General features: G+C 47.5%; 1 protein-coding gene across 1 annotated transcript; it reads left to right on the plus strand.

Moving 5' to 3' along the window:
- Window positions 1–4,260: 4,260 nt before the first annotated feature.
- Window positions 4,261–9,175, plus strand: KLF4 (KLF transcription factor 4). The gene is made up of 5 exons (XM_080940200.1): window positions 4,261–4,856; window positions 4,974–5,094; window positions 5,713–6,697; window positions 6,804–6,968; window positions 8,081–9,175. Exons 1-5 carry the CDS (start codon window positions 4,852–4,854, stop codon window positions 8,254–8,256), a joined length of 1,452 nt encoding a protein of 483 aa, XP_080796326.1. The 5' UTR covers window positions 4,261–4,851; the 3' UTR covers window positions 8,257–9,175.
- The last annotated feature ends 12,169 nt before the right edge of the window (window positions 9,176–21,344 follow it).

A 21,344-nucleotide genomic window follows, 5' to 3' on the forward strand; every position in this document is an offset into this window, starting at 1 on the left:
ACTTCTTTAGATGATCTAATTAGATCCTCATTACTCTAAGAAATGACTACTAGTAATGTCCCCATTTTATGGAAAAGGAACTGGGCAAAGTGAGGTCACTTGCCAAGCTACAAACCAGCAAAGTTAAATTTGAAAATCTAGGATTAAAGCTGTCTTCCTCTACTTTTTTTCCCCTCCCTCCCAAGACAAGGTTTCACTCTGTAGCACAGTCTGGCCTTAAATTTTTAGATACTCCTGTTTCAGCCTGCGAATACTGGATTACAGGCATGTACCATCATGCCCAACTTTTGAAAACCCACATTTTTAACCTCAAGAGATGTCTGAAGTTAATGCCGAGCATGACAGGCATGGTGGTGCATGCATGTAACTCCAGGCACTCAAAAGCTTAACGTGAGAGGAATGCTTGATTCCAGAAGTTCAAGGCCAGCCTGGGAAACACAGCAAGATCAAATCTCACAAAGGGAAAAAAAAAATCAGTGACACTAAAATGAGGGTGGTCTTTACAAGACGGCAGCAGAAACTCAAAAAGGAACATGGTCCATTTTTCAGGGGTTCAAGTCCTGACAGTTGGGATTTTATACGGAGACAAACTTTGAATCAGAGACTGAAGCAAAGGCCAACCAAAGACCACCCCACCTGGAGATTCAGCCCCTATACAGCCACCAAACCCAGACAATGTTGCTGATGCCAAGAAGTACATGCTGACAGGAGCCTGATATAGCTGTCCCCTGAGAGGCTCTGCCACAGCATGACTAATACAGAGGCGGATGCTCACAGCCAACCACTGAACTGAGAACAGGGTCCTTAATGAATGAGTTAGAGAAAGAAGTGAAGGAGTTGAAGGGTTTCCAATGCCATAAGAACAACAATACCAACCAACCAAAGCTCCCAGGGACTAACTCACTATCCCAAGAGTGCACATGGATGGACCCAAGGCTGCAGCTGCACATGTAGCAGAGGATGGCCTTGTTGGGCATCAATGGGAGGAGAAGCTCTTGGTCCTACCAGTGAAGGGGAATGTCAGGGCGGGGGGGCAGGAGGGGGTGCACCCTCATAGAAGCAGGGGGAGTGGCAATAGGGGGTTATGGAGGGGAAACCAGGAAAGTGGATAACATTTGAAATGTAAATAAAACATAGCCAGCAAAAAACACAGAGAGAGAGAGAGAGAGAGAGAGAGAGAGAGAGAGAGAGAGAGAGAGAGAGAGAGAGAGAGAGAGAGAGAGAAACAACTTTTAGCCCAGGGGGATAGCTCAGCGGCAGTGCTCACCTAGCTTATGTTAGGCCCCTGTGTTCAACTTCCTGTATTCAATTGTTTTTAAAGCATTTTTTTGCTGGGCCTGGTGATTGGCACTTATCTATTAGTCCCAGCACTCATGAGACACAGCAGAACTGTAGTGGGTCCAAGACCTGGTTGTGCTATAAGTTCCAGACCAGACCGGGAAGCACTGAGACTCTACATCCATTTTTAAAAATTAAAAGAACATCTTTTCTTGAGTCCTATTGGCAGCTATGTACAGAAAACCCAGGAAAAGGTGGACAGATACTCCATGTGCCCCGACCTGTGCCCAGCTGTGTGTGGACTCCTGCCCTGGAGACACCCACAGTTTCCCCCATACTGCCATTACTTCATCTGCCAACTACTGCAGCTTGTGCTGGGGGGGAAGGGGTATTTTAAAACTCCAAGGACATCAGTAACTAACTTCCATACCACAAAACTTGTAATATGAGTTTGCTGAAATAAAGTCACCAGTATTTAATTCTTCTTTAAAGGGTGTCTTCTATTATTATTATTTTAGAGTGCAATTTAGTCATCAAAGGTTTACACAGCCTCATGTTTATAAATTATATAGGGCAGGGATTTAACTCTCTGGCCCTACCTGTTCTGATGAGAGGGAGGGTCATAACCTTGCTGTCACACCCAGCACCTGCCTTGAAAGGGATGAGTTGTGAGCTGGAAGTTCATCGCTCTTTTAGAAATCTGGGATGAATATACAGATTTCCTCTTATGATGCAATCCGAAGAACAACCCCGAGAGTTGCCTGCTGGCTTTTATTCTCCTGAAGGGTGTTGGGAAACTTCATCTTTTTCAGTTGAGTTTCAGAGTCTTGCCTTGATTATATGACATAATAATAGTAGCTTTCCAATTCATCATCTGTGAAATCTTGTTTTTTTTTTTTCATTGTGGTGGTTACTCGTTAGATGGTCAGAAGGGGGAGGGGCTACTGTCCTAGGTAAATAAAAACCAAGCTGAAAGAGTCTAAGGCCCTGACTCCGACTACTGAAGTTGTAAATTCCAAGCCCTGACTTGCGTGTTTACATCCTAAGGGTGGTGGCTCGCCCAAGTTCATCAAGGGTTTGAGACCTAGGCCTTAAAGAGGCTTTCCAAGTAATGCCCAATCCTAGTGTTCCAAGTCGGGATTTTTTTCTTTCTTGCCACCACAATGAGGGTGACAGGTTAGAAACAGGTGTTCTTTTAGCTCTTCCTTTGTTTGAAGGAATAGTATTTTCATAGTTAAACTGGCCTCGTTCCGAGGGAATGGGGCTGAAGCCCCTCGCTCCACTTCCAGGTGAAGTCCTGCTCTCCCCGACCCCTTACTCCAAAACCCAGCCTAGTCCTCGGCCAAAACCAAGAGAAACGTCCCTCCTCAAAGACGCCCAGTTCTAGACCTGCTTGACAAACTGGGCAGCCCCATTTCATTGGGACGAGATGCATTCCAAGAACGCTTCTGTGGTCGGCCAGAAGTGGAAAATTCAGGATGACAAATATTCTGAAGAAAACTAATATAGGTCCCAGGATTTCGGGACTCAGACAGGTGAAACGACAGAGGACGTGGCACCGACGCCATGAGAGGAGTGCACAGGCTGCCTGTGGTGGAGTGGAGCACGGACCCCTTTCCCGAGTCTCTTCAGTCCCCCACTCTCAGCAGTCTCCGCCTGGAGAGAGGGGGTTCAACAGTGAGGGCGGCGGAGCCCAGCTCTGCTCCCCAATCCAAAGTAAACACCTAGTCTAAAAAAAAAAAGTAAACCTAGTTTAGCGAGTTATACTGAACACCACACTCGCGGTTTTTGTTTTGTTTTAAGTACTTTGTAGAGAGAGGGCGAAAATCTTTCCCGGCTGGAAAATTACTGACCTCGTACTAAGAGGGTTAGTAGGGAATGGGAAAAGGAGTTTTAAGACTGAAATAAAGACTACCTTTTCCCCTCCCGGTAGGCAAGGGCCTGAGGTGCCACTTTGGAGAGGTAGGGTCCCCCGGCAGCGCTCCTCTTCGAAGCACACCATCACCTCCCAGCGAAGTCCCTTTGAGTGGGTTGGCTAGCTCAGAACCTAAGTCGAGGGGAGCGATCGTCCTAGACCTTTACCTCGCCGTTTCACCTCTTTATGACTCACCTCTCATCTTCAAACTAGAGAGTGCGAGTGCCCAGCTTGTAAAGAGCTTTGAGATCCCTGGTGAAAGGTATCTCCGCGATCCCACTCCCCCCACTCACCCCCCAACCCCACGTAAATCTGGAATGCTTTCACTCCCTTCCTGGTTCCTTCCATCCTCAAGACGACTACGTGCCAAATCCCGGCCGTTTTCCACCATAGCGAGGCTCGGAACCCCTTCTCCCAGCTTCTGAGATTCTTACCCGCCCATCACCCTCCCCCCACCCGACAGGAGGCCCCACGGGCACCCGCGCCAGGCCAGGCCCTGCGCCGACACGGCCCGGCCTCTGCGTGCGTATGCGAGAGAGGGCGGGCTGGATGAGTCACGCGGATAATCGCGCTCTTGAGTGCGCAGACAACTGGACAAGCGCGTATGCAAGCAGGGTAGGGGCGCGCCTCCCCCCCCCCCAGTCTCCTGTCCCCTCCAGGGTTCCAGTGGCAGGACTTTCAAGCCCAGGGAACCGACCGTGGCCGCGCAGAGGACCTGGAGTAGCGCGGCCACAGGAGCCACGCCGGGCTCCCAGCGCCGTAGCCGCCGTCGCCGCCACCGCCGCCGGCGTCAGCGCGGCTCCAGCCCGCCAGCTTCCCGGCTGGCGTCACGGCCCGGCCCCGCCCCGCCCGTGCCCCTCCCTCGCCCCCGCCCCCACGTGCGCCGAGTTTGTTTATTTAGCTGCCATGGCAACGCACGGGGGGGCTGCGGGAAGGCGGGGAGAAGAAAGGCAGGGGGCGGGGCCTGGCGGCGGAGGCCCGCGCGCCACAGGGAGGAGGCGGGGAGCGAGCGAGCGAGAAGTTATAAGTAAGAAGCGCGCGGCGGCCGCCGGCAGTTCCCCGGCCGAGAGAGCGAGCGCGGCTCCGGGCGCGCGGGGAGCAGAGGCGGTGGCGGGCGGCGGCGGCACCCGGAGCCGCCGAGTGCCCCTCCCCGCCCCTCTGGCCCCCCACCCAGCCACCCGCCCGAGACCCGCGCCCATGGCCGCGCGCACCCGACGCAGTCCCCAGGACTCCGCACCCCGCGCCACCGCCCAGCTCGCAGTTCCGCGCCACCGCGGCCATTCTCACCTGGCGGCGCCGCCCGCCCACCGCCCGGACCACAGCCCCCGCGCCGCCGACAGCCACAGTGGCCGCGACAACGGTGGGGGACACTTCTGAGTCCAAGAACGTGCAGCCTGGCCATCGGACCTACTTTATCTGCCTTGCTGATTGTCTATTTTTATAAGAGTTTACAAATTTTCTAAGAATTTTTGTATACAAAGGAACTTTTAAAAAGACATCGCCGGTTTATATCGAATCCAAAGAAGGAGGATCTCGGGCAATTGGGGGGGGTTGGTTTGGGGTTTTGTTTCTAAAGTTTTTAATCTTCGTTGACTTTGGGGCTCCGGTACCCTTCTCTCTTCTTCGGACTCCGGAGGACCTTCTGGGCCCCCACATTAATGAGGTAGGTGAGATGCTGGGCTTGGGGGACAGAAAGGGGTGAGGGCTGGTGGGAAACTTCGGAGCAGTGGCCAGGGTGTCCCCTGACTCCTGGTCTCTGTGCGCCCCGCCCGGCCCGCAGGCAGCCACCTGGCGAGTCTGACATGGCTGTCAGCGACGCTCTGCTCCCGTCCTTCTCCACGTTCGCGTCCGGCCCGGCGGGAAGGGAGAAGACACTGCGTCCAGCAGGTGCCCCGACTAACGTGAGTGTCGCGCTAGTGCCATGTAGATTTCTGCAGATGGGGTGGGGTGGATGGACGGAATCCGGGGTTCACCAAGAGTCTCTGCTTAGGACAAGGATTGCCCTCCATTGGGACTCTAAACCTCCCCAAGGTGGCTCCTCGGCCCTTGAGTCGGCCTGAAGTGCGTGTGGTCCCGGCACTGCGGTACCGCCAGGGGCGCACAGCGGTTTTTCATGCGTCTCGGGGCGTCCGGACCGTGGAGTGGGCGCACCCAGGCCACTGTATTGTAGGTGGCCAAGTCTCGAGACCCTTTGGACCGGAGTGATCGTAGTGCGTAGGCGACCGGGTGGCTATGGTGCATGGGGAGAAAGCCACAGTGTCCCAGTGTCCCAATTCCGTGGGCGGCTGGAGCGTCCCGCGGATCTGGCGGGGAAGAGAACTGGGCTGGCGGAGCTACAGCACTGGGATATGCCACCTCCTTACCTTGGTGTTAGCTGAGATTGCAGTGCTAGTCCCTGGAGTCCCCGAGGCTGCCTTCCTGTCCTGTCCAGTTCTGGGGCTTCACCCACCAAGTCAATTTCGGGGTGGTCACAGGGGGCTACAACTTAACAGTTTCTCTCTCCCTCCCTGTTCTTGCAGCGTTGGCGAGAGGAACTCTCTCACATGAAGCGACTTCCCCCACTTCCCGGCCGCCCCTACGACCTGGCGGCGACGGTGGCCACAGACCTGGATAGTGGTGGAGCTGGTGCAGCTTGCAGCAGTAACAACCCGGCCCTCCTACCCCGGAGGGAGACCGAGGAGTTCAACGATCTCCTGGACCTAGACTTTATCCTTTCCAACTCGCTATCCCACCAGGAATCGGTGGCGGCCACCGTGACCACCTCGGCGCCAGCTTCGTCCTCGTCTTCCCCAGCGAGCAGCGGCCCTGCCAGCGCGCCTTCCACCTGCAGCTTCAGCTATCCGATCAGGGCCGGGGGTGACCCGGGCGTGGCTGGGGGCAACGCAGGTGGAGGGCTCCTCTACAGCCGAGAGTCTGCGCCACCTCCCACGGCCCCCTTCAACCTGGCGGACATCAATGACGTGAGCCCCTCGGGCGGCTTCGTGGCTGAGCTCCTACGGCCGGAGTTGGACCCTGTATACATTCCGCCGCAGCAGCCTCAGCCGCCAGGTGGCGGGCTGATGGGCAAGTTTGTGTTGAAGGCGTCTCTGAGCACCCCTGGCAGCGAGTACAGCAGCCCTTCGGTCATCAGTGTTAGCAAAGGAAGCCCAGACGGCAGCCACCCTGTGGTCGTGGCGCCCTACAGCGGTGGCCCGCCGCGCATGTGCCCCAAGATTAAGCAAGAGGCCGTCCCGTCCTGCACGGTCAGCCGGTCCCTAGAGGCCCACTTGAGCGCTGGACCCCAGCTCAGCAACGGCCACCGGCCCAACACACACGAGTTCCCCCTGGGGCGGCAGCTCCCCACCAGGACTACCCCTACACTGAGTCCCGAGGAACTGCTGAACAGCAGGGACTGTCACCCTGGCCTGCCTCTTCCCCCAGGATTCCATCCCCATCCGGGGCCCAACTACCCTCCTTTCCTGCCAGACCAGATGCAGTCTCAAGTCCCCTCTCTCCATTATCAAGGTCAGTGGGGGAAGGGATTGATCGATCGGCAGCTGGGGAACTTTGCTTCTGGGGACTCTCTAGAGGCGATCCAGAGTGAAGTTGACCCCACTTTCTTTACCCCTAGAGCTCATGCCTCCGGGTTCCTGTCTGCCAGAGGAGCCCAAGCCAAAGAGGGGAAGAAGGTCGTGGCCCCGGAAAAGAACAGCCACCCACACTTGTGACTATGCAGGCTGTGGTAAAACCTATACGAAGAGTTCTCATCTCAAGGCACACCTGCGGACTCACACAGGTAAGGGACCCGGCGGGACCAGGAGCTGTGGAGGAAGGTTGTTGGTGTCTGATTGCTCCGTAGGCTGACTGTAGACTCCTTAGGGCTTTGTTGGGTGCTGGGGTGTATCTCTTCTCCATCTCCTGGATCACAGAGGAGGACAGCAAACAGGCGCCTATGTTTTTGCCCAGAAGCCTTTTGCTTGGTGGATGCTATCTGGCGCCTGAATGTGCAGTTTCTCACTGGGCCTTTAAAAGACAGGGAGTTTCCTGTGTGTGCCTGCCCTCCTAGCCTGGTAATCAAAAAGTTAGACTTTGCAATGCAAAACTGTGGTCTCTTTAAAAGAAAAGTTTTAAATTTTCTAGATTATTTTCATAGTCGTCCCCTCTTCCTCTTAGATCTACCCACCCTCAACTCTCTTCTGGTCTTTTAGAATAATTAGAACCGGATTTACGATCCCAAGAATTTAATAGTTCCCATTGCTGAGGATTCTGGTTTAAAACTGTCCCTGCAAGCTGGGTATGGTGACACTCAATTTTGGAGTTACAACAAATACCAGAGAGACAGAGTTGAAAGAATCCTGTTGACTTAAGACCAGACTGGTCAAGAAAGAACCCCAGTCTCAAAATAACAAAAAATGTGAAGGTGGTCATTAACTGGGTAAAGCCTTCTAGATCCGTTTATTGAAACAGCTAGAAGGGCACCCCCGGAGAAATTAGCCACGGGTGGCATTGAGGACCCAGAGTAACAGCTTGGGACACTTGGGGTTTCTGCAGCGATAATTTCCAACCTGATCCAGTTCCAGCACTGGTTAGGCTCAAAAGGATGTAAATTCAGTTCTGTGGGAGTGGACAGATTGAGAGGGCGTCTGCATTTTTTTCGGTTGCTAACTACTGTTTCTCCCTGAGTTTAAACTCATAACACATGTCATTCCTATTCTCTGAAATTCAGTATGGCCCCTCAGTTGTCATAAAGACATTCCTGGATTTTTTTTTTTTTTTTATTGTATTTTTACTTTTTTGAGAGAGGGTGGGGCGAGCACCGGAATTTGCTCTCTGGCCTCTCTTTCAAAGGGGCTTAGTCCTTCATCCTAGCGATGGCTTCAGCAGCCCGTTCTCCCTTTCCCTTTCCAGGTGAGAAGCCCTACCACTGTGACTGGGACGGCTGTGGGTGGAAATTCGCCCGCTCAGACGAACTGACCAGGCACTACCGGAAACACACGGGGCACCGACCCTTTCAGTGCCAGAAGTGTGACAGGGCCTTTTCAAGGTCGGACCACCTTGCCTTGCACATGAAGAGGCACTTTTAAATCCCACATAGTGGATGTGACCCACACTGCCAGGAGAGAGTTCAGTATTTTTTTTTAACCTTTCACGCTGTCTTCCCACGAGGGGAGGAGCCCAGCTGGCAAGCGCTACAATCATGGTCAAGTTCCCAGCAAGTCAGCTTGTGAATGGATAATCAGGAGAAAGGAAGCGTCCAAGAGACAAAACAAAACAAAAATACTAAAAACAAACAAAAACAAAAGAAAAAAAATCACGGAACAGATGGGGTCTGAGACTGGATCTTCTAGCATTCCAATACCAAATCCAACTTGAACGTGCCCGGACTTACAAAATGCCGAGGGGTGACTGGAAGTCTGTGGATATCAGGGTATCTGTTAAATCAGTGAGCTGGGGGGGAGGGGAAACCAGAATTCCCTGGAATTGTGTTTCGATGATGCGATACACACGTAAAGATCACCTTGTATGCTCTTTGCCTTCTAAAAAGCCATTACTGTGTCACAGGAAGAGGAAGCGATTCAGGTACAGAACATGTCCTAACAACCTAAACGATGGTGCTTGGTGAGTCGTGGTTCTAAGGTACCAAACGGGGAGCCGAAGTCCTCCAACTGCTGCATACTTTGACAAGGAAAATCTATTTTTGTCTTCCGATCTACATTTATGACCTAAGTCAGGTAAATAGCCTGGTTTATTTCTGTATCATTTTTATGCAGACAGTCATGCACTGTGGTTCCAGATGTGCAATAATTTGTACAATGGTTTATTCCCAAGTATGCCTTTAAGCAGAACAAATGTGTTTTTCTATATAGTTCCTTGCCTTAATAAATATGTAATATAAATTTAAGCAAACTTCTATTTTGTATATTTGTAAACTACAAAGTAAAAAAAAATGAACATTTTGTGGAGTTTGTATTTTGCATACTCAAGGTGAGAAATAAGTTTTAAATAAACCTATAATATTTTATCTGAATGGCAATGTCTTTGTTTTATTCTTTGGATTGGAAAAGAACTCACTTTTAACACGGTGATGGAGGGAGGGCTGGTGAGAACCACACTGTAAAGCCAAATAAAGCCAACCTTACCTTGACAAGAGGATATAGGCGGCTTGCTTTTTTAGATTATTCTGTTGTATATCAAGTAGTGTTGGAGTTGAGCTGGTCGGATGAGACATTCCAAAACATCTGGTTCATATTTGCTTAGTACAGATACTAAGTGCACCTCCTTACCCACATGAACATTTCCAGGTACACGTGGCTCGGTCATTCTTTGATCTGCTCAATTTTAGCAGGGAACACTCAACAGTAAGCCAGGACACTCTAGTTTTATACACTTAGAGACACATATACATATGTGTATCTGTACATATTACGTTTTGTCTTTAAATGAAATGATGAATCATTTTTTTCTAGAGGCCTGGCGTTGTAATCCCCACAGATTCTGAGTAACAAAAGAACCTTCCCCAGGCTAACAACCCTAAGAACAGAATGTAGTTCCACAGTGCCCTCCTGAGGATTGAAAGCCTCATTTATGCTGAATATATTATCCCTAAAGAGATCCAAATCATATGGTGTATAGTGTTTTAATGCTTCTTCAATCTCTCCGAAGACATGGAAACAATTTTAAAAATTACTCAAACCCTGGGGGATAGGACTGTGTGGCTCAGTGGTGGGGTGCACCCGAGCAAAACCTTGGAGGTAGCCACCTCTCCCCACACTGGATCGTGTAACTCATAAATTAAAACTTTTAAGTGGTGTCCTTGTAAATTTGTAAGCATTTCTACTTCTGAGCTTATTTAAGCTTAAAACTACACTAATTACTATCTCAGAAGGTTGAAGTAAAACTATTTTTAGCTGTCACAAAATGGAAAAGTACGTGTGATACTTGTAGACAGTTTAATGGTGTTGTGGGTGACTCAGAAGATCAAGGGAACAGAAGCTGACTGGCTTATCCTTTAGAGCGCTTATTAACCATCCACTGTATTCCAGTGCCTGGAGTGTATTTACACCATGATATGCTTGATAAATGGAATTCAAAAACTTAGATTCACAAGGAGCTCATGGGAGATGAGCACGAAGAATTGTCTTTGACTTTTAGAAGGCCGGTGTGATTGAAACCGCAGCATGTGTCTTTGCTTAAAGGGGAACAGGTGCATCAGGAGGATGGAATTTTATGTGGTCAAGAACGCATTCAAAGCAAAGCTAATGACATGGAAAAATGTTCATGGTATGTTAAGTGGGAAAGACAGGATATAACACAGTGAACAGCGAGACTCCAATTGTATAAGCATGGACTTGAGTTTGGGTCTGTCTCTTGTAGCGCAGGCTGCCTCAAACAGCTCTGTTGCTGAGGCTGAGCTTGAACTGGTCATTTTGTCTCTACCTCCCAGGTTCTTGGATTATAGGTGTGCTCCATCACACTTGGCTATGTTTTGTTTCCTGTTTTGTTTTGTCCTTGCTTTTTGTTTATTTGATTTGTGTTTAAATGGCTTTTTATAATGTAGCTCAAATATACCCGGAGCTTGTTATAGTGCAACTGTCCTTTAACACAGGGACCCTCTTGCCTCAGCCTCCCCAGTGCTGGGATAGATGCTCACCGTCATATGTGGTTTGGGTATGCGTGTTGAGGAGCAGAAAGAACAATAGGAAATAATGCGATCGAAAGGAAACACAGAAAAGTGGTTTTCTTGGCTTAAACTTTCAGTCTAAACAGATTTGAGAACCAAGTACTACCCCTCACCATTAATTTGCAAACATTCAGAAATAAGAATAAGTATGGGGAAGTTGCTTTTCAAAGAATTAAAAATACACTTGGGCTTTATTTTTACTTTTAATAAAGCTATGAAAAATAAAATTGCTGTATGCTTAAAGACTTTTTTAAAATTTATTTATTATATATAAGTACACTGTAGCTGTCACCACGGCTTGAGAAATTGTATTAAAGTGTCGTAGCATTAGAAAAGCTGAGAACCACTGCTTTAGATTAAAGCCTACAGTAGTGTGACTTCTCTAAGTACAAAAGGAATCTATGTCTGTCTGCCATGGAAATCCACTCTCTTTTTTTTAAAAAAAGATTTACTTATTTATTTATTATATCTAAGTATACTATAGATGTCTTCAGACACACCAGAAGAGGGTATCAGATCTCATTACAGATGGTTATGAGTTTGTTATGTGGTTGCTGGGATTTGAACTCGGGACCTCTGGAAGATCAGTCAGTGCTCTTAACCACTGAGCCATCCCTCTAGCCCAAGACTTTTTCTTTGTACTAATAGTTGCTGGTTGCTTTTTTATCCCACCTGTCTTATAAATAGTTTACTCCACCTGGGAGGCAGCTCAGTTGGCAGAGGGCTTGCCTGGCATGCATGAGGCCCTGGGTTTGATCCCCAGCACTACATAAAACCAGGCATGGTGGTACCTTAATCCTTACCTTAATCCCCACACTTGGAAGGCAGAGGCAGGAGGTCAGAAGTTCAAGGTCATCATCAGTACACACATCCCAGCCCGGGATGTGTAAGGCTCTGTCTCAAACAAACAAAAATCATCTTTCTGAATGATTGTTACCAGCATACGCATAAACTATCAAGATATTTGGAATTTATTTTAAAATGTCTGAGGTCATAAGGAAATATCAGTACACATTAGCTTTTTCTAATCTGCAGAAGTAAGTTCAATATCTCAAATGAATGAGGAAGAAGCGCTCTCTAACAGGACAAAACATTACTCAACACAGCCCTAACCTATTTCCTCTCACACCTAGTAGCTCTGGGCTGCTAGGCGCATTGTCATTATAGAGGTACAGAGCCACTCATGGACTAGAGAGTACCTAATAATTGACCTGCCTGCTTATTATATTTTCCTTATGACATTTAATTTTATATGTCCTAGATTTTAACTGGCATGCTTACACAAGGGGATTAACTGTAGTGTTTCCTGCCTGTCAACAGGCATGGAGGATGACTGTTCTGTCAAAATATACTTTCTACCAGAAGAGATTTGCAATTCTGGTTTTTGTTTGTTTGTTTGTTTGTTTGAATTTTGTTTTCTTTTGGTTTGTTGCTGTTCTTGTGTTGAGACAGTGTCCCATGTGTTCCCATCTGGCCTAGAAATCACTGTATGGCTTTGAACTTCTAATCCCCCTGCCTTCACCTCTCAAGTGCTAGGTTAACAGGTGTGTGCTACCACCTCTGGTGTGTGCCGTGATGAAGACATGGGGCTGTATACATTCTGGACAAGCACTCCACACTTGAGCCTCATTCTCAGACTTTGGGGTTTTGAAGGGCAGAGCACGCTTAATATGTAGCCCAGTCTGGTCTCAAACCCATTCTGTATTTATATTTATATACTTTATGGAGATGTGTGTGTGTGTGTGTGTGTGTGTGTGTGTAGCAGAGGCTGGCCTTGACCTGATTCTCTAGCCTTCGCCTCCAGAGTGCTAGGATTATAAGTATGTGCCACTATGCCCTGCTGCTCTGTCTTTCAGGGGAAATCAGGCACTGCAGTGTAAAGCAGCGCCACAGGAAACATTAGATTAGCATAGCTACTTGTATCTGTTGTGCTTGGACCATACGGGGTCTCTGGATTCAGCACCGAGGGGCAGCCACCTGCTCATTAAAGCTCGGCCTTCTGATGCTGTATTCAGCACTCTACACACACACACCCCTCTCATATAGACAAAGGTAACACCCAGTCCTACAAAAACACTTTTACATATTAGTTGTTTTTATCATTTTATTATTTTATTATGCATTACCCTTTTATATTTATTTTGTGTCTTTGTATTTCCGTGGCACCTTCTACAGGCTATTGTACACTGTCGAGTTTTTATAGTGCTAAACTGAAGCCATGTCTGCCTCCTAAAGGTCATTTATGAAACTGTCTTCCATTGTTCATATTACAGTCATTCAAAGACACTTCCTATAAAACCAACATGATCTGCTGTCTCCATAAGGAAGACTGTGGAACGTGCTGCCTGTGAAATTCAGCGGGAAAGGGAGCCTGTCAAAATCTGGACACTGTGTGAAATTAGTCCTTCTAAATTTTGCTTGAAATGAAACTAAAAAGAGCTGGAAATGATCAGGCTTTTGGAAGGCTTTGTCTTAAACACAACAGAAAACCTTAAGAACATTTCTCACCATGCCCTGAAAATGGTTAATTCTACAATTGCTTTCAATTATGCAGTGTGGCTATGCCCAGATCACAGTCAAAACGGAGGGGAAACAACTTCAAAATCCCGGGCTGCTGTGAAGCCTCCGGTAGCCAATTAAGTTGGCTGTGGAAGGAGATGCTCCAGTGGTTTCATCCTGCTGTAACATTGTATACTCAGAGTCCTGCGTTTTCATTGTTTTGACCGTGCTCTTGATGGAGTCTCACTTGAATTACTTCGGCTTCTATCACACCTAAATGAGTCAACATGTTGCAAACAGGTCCGCCCAAGTTTCTTCCAATTGTTCTTAAAGGAAATGAAGGGAAATAGGTAGAAACCTAAGGAGAGCAAAAAGAGACAATTCACGCCTGCAGCCTTCTCCAGTCACCTGACAGACCGTGTGCTTTGTGGATACAACTCAACATTATAAAACAATAGTCCTACAGTGTCAGGGCCATTTGCTATGTTTTTTAGGTTTGTTCTCCTGTTTACGTTACATGTTGTCATTTATGTTACATGTCTGGGCAGAAAACAAGTAGTTAAGGGAAATATAGGTCAGTGACTAATGACGTACAGACAGAGGACTCCTGCTAGAGGCCTGACAAATATCTAGTTAAACCAACTACAACAAGTAGATATTTCCAGGTCACTGTTTCTGATGCCAGAAGTTCCTGTCCCTTTTCATTTTTATTTAGTACATTTGAGACAGGGTCTCAAATTTCCCACTTGGTGCTTGAACTCTCTGATCTTCCTGCCTCCAAATCCCGAATGCTGGGGTAACAGTGTTATGTCATGACACCCAGTTCACACAGTGCTGGGGGATCAAACCCAGGATTTAGTACTGCTAGGCCCGCATTTTCCCAGCTGAGCAAATCCCTAGGCGAATCTTAAAGCATCTGCACCACACAGGATCAATGGGTTGCTGCTCAGTCAAATCGCCATGGCACGAACCCAGTGCACTCAGGAGCTCTATCTCCTACTCACCCTGCAGCCTTGACGGCAGGAAACTTCTGCAGCGGAGCCACGGAACGAAGCTTGAACAGTCTGCTGAAAGCCTAAGAGGTAAAGTAAGGTGGTATAAGTCACAAAAGAAGGATGCGACGGGACTCTCTCCTCAGGGACAGGCACGCCTCATTCTGATCTGGGTTCCCTTCTACAGAACTGACCTTTACCTTACAACAAAGGGCAGGGGTGCCATTGCCCCTGCTCAGCCCCATTACATGATGAGGACTCCGAGATTTGCTTTTTGTACAATTACCAGTTTTGTTTTAGTTTCTCATTCTTCTGTTATGCGTTGCGTACATTTTCTTGTTTGTTTTTCTTTTTTTTCGGAGGGGGGTGTCTTTTAGCTGGGGTCTCGTACAGGACAGGTTAGCCTTAACTCCAGCCTTCCTACCTCCAACTCCCAAGAGCTGAGATTATAGGTCGGAGCCACCACACCCAGCCACGCTCGGAGCATTTCTAATTCTTTTTGTCTTCAGTCTGCTGGACAGGTAGGACTGCAGGCAAAACAGATACATCCAGTTCAGGAGGATTTGCTAACACCCAGGTTCTTCCAGTAACGCTGCTTAGAATCAAAAGCCAGAGACTTTCTGTCTCCCAAACCTGGGCTCTTCTCAGTAAACTGGGGACGTTCCACGTTCCTGTGCCTCTCTCTCTCTCTCTTTCTCTCTCTCTCTCTCTCTCTCTCTCTCTCTCTCTCTCTCTCTCTCTCTTTCCACCCCTCCTCTCTCTTTTTCCTTTTTCCTCAGTGTTTATGAGAAAGGGTCTCACTCTGCAGCAGGCTGGTCTCAAACTCACAGCAACCCTCTTGGGTCAGCCTCTCAAGTGACGAGATTACAAATATGTACCACCACACTTTTCGAAGCTGGTTTCTTGAAAAGACTCCTTTGTGCTCCTCTCTCAACACTGAGCCTTCTATACTGCAACGTTTGATGGCGTGGCTTCCCCCTGGCAGACTCGAGCTGCTGGGACTCACAGGGAGTGTTTCATGTTTGCTGCTGGAACCCCCTCACAGTCATCCTCAGCAAAACAAAATCAATGATTAACGAACATTTAGCCCCTAAACCAGAATCTCCCGTCACGGGACTCTTCTTTGCTGGGTGCTCATGGCATTGACTGTAGAGTCTGACATATTCCTGGAATGTGTTGGAGGAAGCAGAGGCTATGGAGTACTGTCTGGTGGTCAGAAGACCAAGAGCAGGTTCGCGATGAAGCAAAGCTTAGGAAAAAGAGCTGTTTTATCCCGTTCCTTGCATGGCCTGCTGGGCTTCCTTCCTCTCGTGGGAAAATGGATGGGAAGGGAATGATGAGGACATCAATAATGGAGTGGGGCACCTTTGGGCTTCTGAGTCGGTGAACGAGACAAAGGGAAAGGGACCAACTCTTCATCTGTCTGATGCCCTCCTTAGGGCCTCGAGGCTCTGCCTGACTTCATAATATGCCTAGATAAGTTGACATGTGTCCGTTCTCTCCTTCTGTCATGGACTCTAAGGCTCAAGGCAAGGGCTTGGATTTAAGAGCTTTTGCCTGCTGCCCCATGTTGCTGCCACTAGTCTGGAAATTTTTATTTTGAGACAAGGTCTCATGTGGTCCATATTCATTCCAAATTTCCTGTGTGTGTAGGTGAATCTGACCTAGAACTACTGATCCGTTTGCCTCTTTCTCCCTAGAATTGAAACCATCTTATATGTATCTATTGACTTCCAAGCCACTTTATCAAAGTTACACATGATACTTTGTCTCAGTAAAGAAAGTCAGCATCCACATCTTCCTCAACTCTTTGGTTCGTTGGTTGGCTGGTTGGTTTTATTTTTAACTTCTCTTGGAAAAGAGATTCGATTTTTTCTTTGACTCAGCCACAATCCCTGCACCCCACAGGCCAGGTGCCTCACGCAGTTTTCTTGATTGCTTATTATTTTATATACATTCAACCTGCTATTCGGGTGCATGTTAAAACATGCTACTCAGGTTGAGCACAAAGATTTTAGTGTTATTCAACAAAATAGTTCAAACTTCTTTTGGGATTTATGATTCAAGCAAAACAGAACACATTTCGAGGAGGAGGAGATTAACCCGTGAAGTACCTTGAATTTCTGTGGTTCAAGGGACCTTGTAGCGTGGCTATGGGAAGAAAATTCTTTTCTTTTAAGCACAGTGGAGTTTATGGCGTGAGAATGACTGAGTTCATAAGAGGAGCCCAGTGCCAAAGTCTGAGGAGGTTTTGCCTGGGGGATTCTTTGCATTAAGAACTTTGTTAGGCAAAGCCATTATGGCCTAGAAGTCTGATTTGCAATTTGTGCCTCTGTCAAAGGATTAGATGATCCCTACTGTTTAATGTTCAGGTCTCAATTTGCATATGGAAACACAAGGCCTCTTCCAGGTTTGGCTCTCTTTTATTCTCAGCTTCTCAGTCTAGTCTGCAGCACTTTACTGGAAAACTTAGTAAAACGGTTGGCAGTGATTCCAGATCCCTCGTAGGTTGGTTTTAGGGTGACTTCTATCTGGGTTTCAAAACTACCAACCTAAGGACCAAATAAGCGGAGAGAAAGGATTCATAGTGATAGGTGTATGCAGGTGGCACTGGTTTTCTGGATCAGAACTGGGGGCTCGCCGTTGAGAAAAGAACGCTACAGAAATACAGTCAGTAAACTGAAAGAGGAGAGCCTTTGCCTGCGTTAGAGTGTATTTGGACACCTCTGCTCCGTATCTTCCTTTAAACATAAAGGTCTGAGAAAACTGATTTTAGTGTTGCCATAACAATGTTCTCATTACAGCCCGGCTTGCAACAGCCTATCCTTTGGCAAACAGTTTTTACCTAACATTTATTTTGCCGCTGTTCCCAGATGGGCAACCTACAACCTGGAATAGAAACCTCTCGGGGAGGGAAAATTTTACAGGTTGTGGGTTTAGAAGGAATGGTTTTGTTTGTTTGTTTGTTTTTGTTTGAACTCTATTTCTCTGTCCCTTAGCTTTGTCACTAAGCCCCAGCTTGGAAGTGTTTCCTCTGTGGCAGGAGGGAAGCACTGAGGAAAGGGAACTTTAAGATGCTGGCTGAGTAGAGTAGAGGTGGATGGAGAGAAAAGGGTGGGACCCACCGTCACCAAGTAACTCCAGTACGCTGAGAACTTGGCTAGAGGATAAAGATTTTGCTACACATATTTTATTTCAATTTTATTATTATTATTATTATTATTATTATTATTATTATTATTATTATTATTGCTATTTTAAGACTAAGTCTCATGTAGCCCTGGCTAGCTTCGAACCCTGTATGTGAAAGATGATCTTAAACTTACGCCCCAATCCCCTACCAAGCTCTGGGGTTGCAGGGGCATGTCACCATGCCACTTCATTATAGCCCTGTAAGTCAGCAGTTCTCAACATGTGGGTCGTGATCCCCCCCCAAAAAATGACCATCCCCAAACAAATATTTATATTACGATTCATAACAGTAGCATAATTACCATTAGGACGTAGCAATGACAGAAATTTTATGTAGTCATAGTAATTTTATTTAGGTCACCACAACATGAGAAATTGAATTAAAGGGTCGTAGCATTAGGAAAGCTGAGAACCACTGCTTTAGATTAAACACAGAAGCCTACAGGAGTGTGACTTCTCTAAGGCTGCAAAGTACAAAAGGAATCTATGTCCGTCTGCCGTGGAAATCCTCTCTCTCTCTCTCTCTCTCTCTCTCTCTCTCTCTCTCTCTCTCTCTCTCTCTCTCTCCCTCTCTCTCTCTCTCTCTAAAAGATTTATTTATTTACTATATGTAACTACACTGTAGCTGTCTTCAGACACACCAGAAGAAGGCATCAGATCTCATTACAGATGGTTGTGAGTCACCATGTGGTTGCTGGGAATCGAACTCAGGACCTCTGGAAGAGCAGTCAGTGCTCTTAAACACTGAGCCGTCTCTCCAGCCTGGAAGTCCACTCTTACTGGAAAAAAAAAAATATACTCTTTCTCAGACAAACTAAAGCTCCTCATTCCCTGCCATTTTGAATCTAAAGAGGGTGATATTTTCCACATGCAAAAATACATGTGCAGGACTGCCTAATTGCTATTCCCTTTTCTCATAGAGGCAAGTGATCTCACCTGTTCTTCTATTAAAAATACTCCACATTCCTCTCGTTTCCAGCTTGAACAATGACCTTGGAAAGAATGATTATCTCCTGCATTGTGGCGACCCATAGCCCCGACTAAAGCCCCCCAAAAAAAGTCATAGCTTTTCTTCCAGGGTAATTCCCACGTGATTTCAAAACATTTATGCACGTCTTCAATTGCTGAGAACAAGGACCAGCATCTCTATTTATAGTTGGGTCCACTGGAGGTGAGTTTAAGAAAACATCTTAGGAGGCTGGGTACGCTGGAAAATGCAAGCGATCTTAGCACGCTGGAGGTGAAAGGAGGAGGTGTTCGGGGCTGACTTCTGCCACATGGCTAGACTCCTGTGTGTGTGTGTGCGCGTGCGCACGCACGCGTGTGTAGCAGAAAGAGAGAGCACTAAACCCTCTTCAATGCACATCAGGAGAAGCTGGCCACTCTGAACTACAACCTGAACCTGCTTCTCAGCCACGGCCATGGGAAACACTCTTCTTTCTTGCCCATCTTCCAAAACCCTTTGCCAACATTCTTCTAATGCTCCTAATATCTAAAGATAATCCCTTTTCCCCTAACCAGGATCTCAACCGAAAATAGCAATGGCCGTGTGCCGCCAGGCATGAACCGGTGACTCAGAAGCCATTTCAGATCCCAGCAGCCTGGAAGGCATCGCCAAACACAGGATCCGAGTCTGGGAGCCTGTGAATGACTGGCTAGAAGGCGTCCCAAAGACCGGCTTGCTCAGAGTCTCCTCCTCACAAATGGGGCTGCAGGGGCCTCTCAGTCCCCTCAACTTTATGTTCCTGTAGAAGTCCATTTTAGCCTCAGACTCCCAATCCTTGGATTCAGCTTACAAAAAATATCTTGGGGTAAGTGTCTAACGCAAATAGTCCTAATATCCTAAGGAAGACTAGGGGTAGGGTGGGCGGTGGGAGCCAATGGACAGGTCTTTGAAAACAGGAGTAGTCATCATCAGGAATCTAGAGGGGCAACAGTCTCCTCTAGAACCCGTGTTGATGAGGGTTATGAGCTCCATTGAGCTTCTGTTCAGCTGTGTTGAGTCTTGCTTGTAGGGCTTCGCCTTTCTCCCTCAGCTCATTGGTTTATATCCTCTTCCTGTCCAACAACAGGGCATTGGCTATGAAAGTCCTAGTGTAGCTTCAGAACGGGCTGCTCTATACCACTGAAGTGATCAGCGATGAAAATGGATCAGCATGGGGCAAGGCTTCTTCCTAACATTCCTAAGCTCAAGATTTCATGCATTTTTCTCATTCAGTCCCTGTGATATAACCCTGTGAGGTTACAGTTCTCCTTCTGGGGATGGGGAGGGGGATGAGCACCTAGATGACCCTGGATAATCGAAACAATAAAGGCAAGTGAGCAATGAAGGTGTGTGTGTGTGTGTGTGTGTGTGTGTGTGTGTACGAACTCCAGTTGGTTCTTTCTTTTTACCTTGGGTTCTGGGAGCTGAACTTGAGTCCTCAGGCTTGCACGACAAGTGCTTGTACTCACTGAGCCGTAGAGCTGGGCTCCTTCTCTACATACAAAGCTCAGGCTGTCTCCCTATGTAGCTCAAGCTGCCCTTGAACTTGTGATCCTTCTGCTTCTTTCTCCCGGAAGCTGGGATTACAAGTATGCATCACCGCGCTCTGCCAGACTCAGATGACTCTCTGTCTCGCCATCTCTCTGTCTGTCTCTCTGTCTCTCTGCGTATATATGGGGAATGTTCAAAGCTTCATAGTTGGGGTGACTATTTGCACTGAGAAAATTCTGGAAGGAATGTTGTCTAAGAATTACTCTTTCCAGAGTTACTAAGAAAGTGTTGCTGTTTCATCTTAGCCCTTTAGCCTGCTTGGTTTTCCTCTTGGGGCTTATTTAAAACATACCAGAATTGTTTCCTCTAGTTCTCTTCCATAACACAGCGCAGTGAAGACAATACCTGACATACTTCATCTGAAATCCCGGAATGACAGCACTGCCCATTCCAGTGTGAGGACTCTGCAGTGGCCTAAGATGAGAAAGGACGCCTTCCCCTTGCTCACGTCAGACCTACTCTAAGGAGATAGTTCTTTCAATGGCTAAGGAGAAACCTATTGGAAACCTGCTTAGATAAATAAACCTGCATTGAGTCCATAGGTAATCATTAATGTTTCAAGAGCTAATTCACTCGGTGACCTATTCCCTCTGATGACTTTTCCAAGCACCCCTGATGATGGGTTTCAGAAGATAAACTTTCCAGTCAGCAGGCTCCACTTGAGAACACAATTGCCTGAAGATGAAGAGATTGGGTGATGAATGATTACTCCTATCTGGTCTGTCAGAAATGAAAGGAACTCTCACTGTCCCCTGATAGAAGTTGTTTGGGTTTCAGCCCCATAATGCTCTCTCCCTCTCTCCACAAAGGATTAGACCCTCTCTTTACAAAGCTAGAACAGAATCTCACAGGTCAGCCAGACTCTGGGCCTTGACCTTGCTCTGTGGTTTTTAGTCCCCTGCCACTTGTTTGGGGTTTTGTTTCTCTGTGCTCTCCTGAAGGGCAACTTCCCCAGCATTAAGAGCCTTAGTTCATCCAGGCCGCTACCACAGGCTTCCTTTGCCTTCCCCAAACAGAACCAAGTTCCTACATAAAATTCTTGGCAGGAAAGAAATCTTTGCATTTATATTGGGCGAGTAACTTTTGCCATGATGTATTGTGCCTAATACTCTGGTTTTAAAACGTGTGAGGATGTTAACTTGCATTCTAATGAATGTCAACTGGGTAGTTATTCCATTGATACCTGTGGCACACCATCACATCTCTCTCTCTCTCTCTCTCTCTCTCTCTCTCTCTCTCTCTCTCTCTCTCTCTCTCTCTCTCTCTCTCTCA

This window comes from Micromys minutus (assembly GCF_963924665.1).
Source record: "Micromys minutus genome assembly, chromosome: 28".
NCBI lineage: Eukaryota > Metazoa > Chordata > Mammalia > Rodentia > Muridae > Micromys > Micromys minutus.